The sequence below is a fragment of the Chiloscyllium punctatum genome, chromosome 26 (assembly GCF_047496795.1).
Source record: "Chiloscyllium punctatum isolate Juve2018m chromosome 26, sChiPun1.3, whole genome shotgun sequence".
Taxonomy (NCBI): domain Eukaryota; kingdom Metazoa; phylum Chordata; class Chondrichthyes; order Orectolobiformes; family Hemiscylliidae; genus Chiloscyllium; species Chiloscyllium punctatum.
In genome coordinates this window covers 71,780,349-71,786,348 of record NC_092764.1, presented here as the reverse complement: position 1 = coordinate 71,786,348, position 6,000 = coordinate 71,780,349, and the positions used below count along the sequence as shown (strand labels likewise).

General features: G+C 40.9%; 1 protein-coding gene across 2 annotated transcripts in view; it reads right to left on the bottom strand.

The window, feature by feature from the left end:
* Positions 1-3,894: 3,894 nt before the first annotated feature.
* Positions 3,895-6,000, bottom strand: part of sf3b3 (splicing factor 3b, subunit 3) — a 60,529-nt gene continuing 58,423 nt past the window's right edge. The window contains exons 27-28 of one of the 2 annotated variants that reach the window (XM_072547628.1): positions 5,146-5,196; positions 4,226-4,372 (exon numbers count right to left, since the gene is read on the bottom strand). In XM_072547628.1, the coding sequence (XP_072403729.1) occupies positions 5,188-5,196 (9 nt within the window). In that variant the 3' untranslated portion in view covers positions 4,226-4,372; positions 5,146-5,187. Of the gene's footprint in view, positions 4,373-5,145; positions 5,197-6,000 lie in introns of both variants that reach the window. The other variant, XM_072547627.1, reaches the window with a different exon arrangement.

Here is a 6,000-nt window from a genome sequence, read left to right as displayed (position 1 = left end):
TGTTTTCCCACAATGCCTTTGACAACCAGCACTGCTCACCTTCCACCCTACCAACCTTCGCATAAACCAAATCATCCGCTGACAGTTCCGCCACCTCCAAACAGACCCCACCAGGAATATATTTCCCTCCCCACCCCTTTCCGCCTTCCGTAAAGACCGTTCCCTCCGTGACTACCTGGTCAGGTCCACACCCCACTACAACCCACCCTCCCATCCTGGCACTTTCCCCTGCCACCGCAGGAACTGTAAAACCTGCGCCCACACCTCCTCCCTCACCTCTATCCAAGGCCCTAAAGGAGCCTTCCACATCCATCAAAGTTTTACTTGCACATCCACTAATATCATTTATTGTATCCATTGCTCCCGATGCGGTCTCCTCTCCATTGGGGCAACTGGGCGCCTCCAAGCAGAGCGCTTTAGGGAACATCCCCGGGACACCCACACCAATCAACCACACCACCCCGTGGCCCAACATTTCAACTCCCCCTCTCACTCTGCCAAGGAGATGGAGGTCCTGGGCCTCCTTCACCGCCGTTCCCTCACCACCAGACGCCTGGAGGAAGAACGCCTCATCTTCCGCCTCGGAACACTTCAACCCCAGGGCATCAATGTGGACTTCAACAGTTTCCTCATTTCCCCCTTCCCCCACCTCACCCTAGTTCCAAATTTCCAGCTCAGCACTGTCCCGATGACTTGTCCTACCTGCCGATCTCCTTTTCCACCTATCCACTCCACCCTCTCCTTCCTGACCTATCACCTTCATCCCCTCCCCCACTGTACCCTACTACTTTCTCCCTACCCCCCACCCTCCTCTAGCTTATCTCTACACGCTTCAGGCTCACTGCCTTTATTCCTGATGAAGGGCTTTTGCCCGAAACATCAATTTTGAAGCTCCTTGGATGCTGCCTGAACTGCTGTGCTCTTCCAGCACCACTAATCCAGAATCTGTGACTTTACATGTGCCACCTTCTGGCAGTGAAAACACCAGAAACTGCAATGTTCTGTGTCCCACTCCATTACAGTGGAAACACCCAAGACCTTTCACCTCCTTGGGCTTCTTTAACAAGTAAATTCTTCCGTGTTCTCTACTAGTTCTTTCATAGTGTAGGATCGCCCCCATCTCCCCTCACAGGATGAAATTCTGGCTGGAAGCTTGTCTTATGCACCAACATGTACTCATCTGCTAATTCTGTTGCCCTCCTCACTTCCTGAACTTTCTGTTCCTCCATGTGAATTCTTACCATCTCTGGAAGTGAGTTTTTAAACTCTTCCAGAAAAATAATCTCTCGTAAAGCCTCAAAGGTCCTATCTATTTTCAAGCACATACCCATCTATCAAAATAACTGTTTAATTCTTTCAAACTCAACGCAGGTCTGACCTGGTTCCTTGTGTACGTTTCTGAACCGCTGACTATATGCTTCTGGTACCAATTCATAAGCACCTAAAATAACCTCTCTTAACCTCTTCTTAATCTCATGACCCCTCATCTGACAGCACAGCAAATACCTCAAAGCTCTACCTATCAGTTTAGTCTGAAATAGCATTACCCATAAATCCTCAGACCACTCCATCTGCCTCGCTGATTTTTTCAAATGAAATAAAGGCTTCAACATCTTTCTCATCAAAATGTGGCATTTTGTCATATTTGTATATATATCACTACCTTCTCTTTTAATCTCCATCCTGTTAACCTGGCTTTGCTGATTAAGTCACCACTTTTCAAGTTCAAATTCTTTTGCTCAGCTAAGAACATCTCTCCCTCTTCTTTTATCCTCTCTCCCTCTTTCTGTTTATCTTTTAAATTACAATTGAGGAAAATGGGAGTTAAGTTTTTCTACCGCTACTGCACTTGTCTGTTTCTCTGACAGACCTAAGTGTTTGAGTAATTCCCTTACAACTTCAGCTTTACTTTTGTCCTTGGTTAAGCCAAAATCCAATTCATTTGCTAATTCTAAAAAGTACGGCCTTTTTCTTTCTTTCTAAATTTTCTTGGCAAATTTGAAAATCATCTTCAAATTCCAGAAGCTCTTCAGCAATTTTAAGAGCCATTTCTCTTTTAATTTAGTCAACCACAAATCACCAAAATTAAACAAATTGTCTCACCTACATTTTATTTAAAGATGTAGGACACTAACCTGCAAGTGTTTAAATCTGCTGAGATTTTTCGTACCCTCAAACCTATTCAAATTTGTCTAAACCAGTTCAAATCCAGACAATGAACCCCCAGACTATTATATCAAGGATAAACCCTCGTGCTTAATTTAAACCAGCAACACAGAAAAGATTTATCCCATACAGTAGTGTGAAAATTTGAGGCCAAGAACTATATTCTCTGTTAAGTAAAACTTTCTTAATGAACTAACAACTATTTACAACTCCTTCCTCTAACCTATTTTCTACGTTCCCTTGTATAATATTAGCCCGATAAAACCCCTGATTAAGATTTACCAAAAAATTCAAATTTCAAAAGGTTTCAAATCTTCTCTTTTTATCTTCCTCCGTAGATTTGCTCTCCAGGTCAGTGTTTATGGTTTTTTCTGTGCAAGCACCTTCTGTACACAGGTACCTCTCAGAGTTCTTACTAGCAGCCTAAATCTGTTAGTCTTTTGGCAGTTGTCTTTCAACTGTTCAATTTTTCCCAGTCTTATACCCCAAAGTGTCAGATAGTATATTGACAATATTAAAAACTAAGGAACCAAAGTTCAAACTTGATTGAAGTTGGGTATTTTGGGGTACAATTTAAACTCATTGGCAGAATTCGAATTTGTTGCCTCCAGGCAACACAGCAAATGTAGCTATTCGACCAAATGTTACCTTATTTAGAATACTTGGCGCTTTTAACCCTTTTAAAAAGGTACAGTACCCCTTACACCATCATAACATAGCTACATTATTATTGTGTGGATGGAGTACTTAATTTACCTGGTGGCTGTCAACGTGAATGTTCTAAATCAGATTTCCAATTAATAGTTGAGGCAGTAGGGAAGGATAACGAGATAAAGAAACGTCAACATTCCTACTGGAACTGTGCTCACTCATACACACGGACGAGCTACTGGTGATTCTCCGAATTACTGATTCGACAGCTTGTACAGTCTACTCTGATAGAACGCAATAGTTCCATTCCAATACAACATTGTGTTATAAGGAGCAGCACCATTTAAACCAATGGGATGGGAATTGCTGTATAGCCAATATGGGTTAGGAAAGTTTGCATTCTACAAATAGTGGCCAAAATTCTTCAATGTTGTTATAGCCAATTTGTGTTGAAGAAATGCACATTACAGAAATGATAATACTGTTAAATATGAATGAGTGGCTAATTAAGTTTATGGAAATAAACTTCTATAAATATGGGTCTTCAATGCTTTAAAAACAAAATCAACAAATGAGTGGCACGTTGTTGCCCTACTGAATATTTGGCTCCTACGTACCTGATGTGCCCCTTCCCAGTATAGAACAAGTGAAGAGTCTAAATGAGCCATGCCTGGCCCAGTGTGTGTCTGATTCCAACTCAGGGAGTAGCCTTCGTTTCACAATTCACCTCGAGACTTGGCTGACGAAGGAGAGACATTGAGTGATTAGGAAGAAAGAAAAAGCCAAGGATGCCTTTTCTTATTGCAATTTAATTAAACTGTGGGGTCACTGAACTAAAGAACTTGCTCTTGAAGATTTCAGGTGATTAAACACGTTCCTACAAATGAAGGATATAAAATATTCAGCATCCTGAAGCTTTTTCTCCTCTCATTATACGTTTGCAGAAATGCTGTGATGGACTTCCAGCTGTGCCAACACAGCTAACATGTCACTTTCCTGTTCAGCACTTCAGACCAGGGAGCTTTGCAATTAGAAATTGATTCGCAGCTTGAAAGAGAGACAAAGGAAACACTAGACTTATTAAAACGAGGACTTTATTCTGCTGTACTCTCAAATGGAAAAGCAACTCTCCTTTTTAAAAAAAGGGTGCTATTCACACAGCAGTGTCTCTCAAAAGCCCCTGCAAAAAATGTTCTATGCATGCCCTAACCCTCCCTTCCAACAAAACCTTTAAACATTTTAATGTACAAAACTATATTTACAAGAGAAAGTTCCAGCCCTTTCAAACAGTGAAAGTTGCTTTTCTGAGTGAACCACACTCTGCTACATGCACTTCCTGGCATTGTGCAATGCCATCATTGCACGTAAAAATGAAGCGCCATATGTTTCCGAGGGACAGATTGTGTACATGCTTCTAAAATGCATAACGTGTTCGGATGTCTTCCAGTTTTTTGGACACCTCAGCAGGTGTTCGGTCCAGTTCCTCTGCCACACTTTTCTGTTTTATGGGATCCATTGAGTTGAACTGTTCACACAGGTCGCCATCAATTACATTCTAGATGAGAAACAAACACATACACAAGTATTAGCTGCCTTGAGCAGTTCCATCTTTATTATGTAAAGACTGTGGACTTGAAAAAGAACACAATTTCATCTGAATTTCTGTTGCAGATTTAAAATTTAAGCCAACGGAAGTTCAACAGTACAAAGAACCAGGAAAGGTCATTCTTTTTCCATTTACACATCACCCGCCTTCCAATGAGTTAGTTCTTGCTAGGAAATGAATGACTCCACATGTGAAGTTGCCCAGTTCTGCTGTCCTAGTTATCTACATCTGTTACACACTGTTCCAATTTAAAATTATGCCACAAGAAAAAAAAAGTCCATAGACACTTGAAAGATTTAGCCAGACACAAAACAGATCGTTAATCCTCAAAGGCACAAACTCCTTTATAAGAAGTGCCTATTCTCATGTGGTCAATTAGTCTGATCCGAATGAAAAAGGGGAATATGGAGGAGGGAAAAGGAAAATCCAATTAGGGGCATCCTTAACTATAATCAAACTACTTATATTGTGACTGTGCCAATACACACGCCACAGTGCTGGCTTCAATCAATTGTCCAACAACAAATCTGTCACAAACTGACAGAATTTGAAACGGATACATTTTCTTTCAATCCTTGCAATTAGAGCTCTCAGCAATTGCAACAATTATACAATGCCCTATGGACAAAACCTGCGCAAGGAGGGGAGGCTCTTCTAGGTATTAATGTTTTCTTAAAAATGAAACATTTGAGTTTTGAATCTTTGTAAAATATATTTTGCACCTGAGAGTGTAGTTTTCCAGCTTGATTGCTCTGTGAATGGTCTCATACCATCTGCTCACTCGTCAATTTATTTGTAGGGGGAAAGCAACCACAACAGGGAGAGAAAAGGTTTTACTGATTATTGTTAAGCGCTGAAGTACATGCACCTAAAAAGCCATTTTCACTGGACAGGCCCACATAGAACCACGCAGTCCTCACTTAGCTAACTAATTGCACATAAGGGATTGGGCTCAGTGTCCCTACATGGAATTGGGCTGGGAACACAGTCACAAAATCCCAAATGGCAAACATACAGATGAATGGATTAAACTCAATCATGATGAATGGATAGACATTAAGCCTGTTAACACAGAAAAACATGACTTCCAGAGGTGATCTAAAGTCAGCAGAAATCAAAACAACAGCAGAAACGCTGACTTCTGTTGTTTCTCCAGTTCCTGTCATGAATATACTTGTGTGTGCCCATACAAGTCTTCAGTGAAGACAGCAAACATGAACCATAATGCAGCAATCAACTCACCATTAGGGGCTGAGTAGGACACAATGCGATAAAACGTTTGCAAAAAAAAGACAATTCAACATAGTTAAATCAAATTACGATGATACAAATGACAGCAATCCATTGAGTTCTTAACTTGTAGGAGGTGCACAATAGATCCACAGAATGAAAATGCTGCAGTGCTAAGTTTCTTAATGGAGCAGAAATTCTTAATACCACCCTATGGTGTGATGATAGACACAGGATCGTTAAATTCCTCAAACTCATACCCCATTTTTGTCCATGTGTATACAGAGTTACTGACCTATACTTTTGTCACACTGAACTGCATCAGTAGACCTTTTATAATGCATATC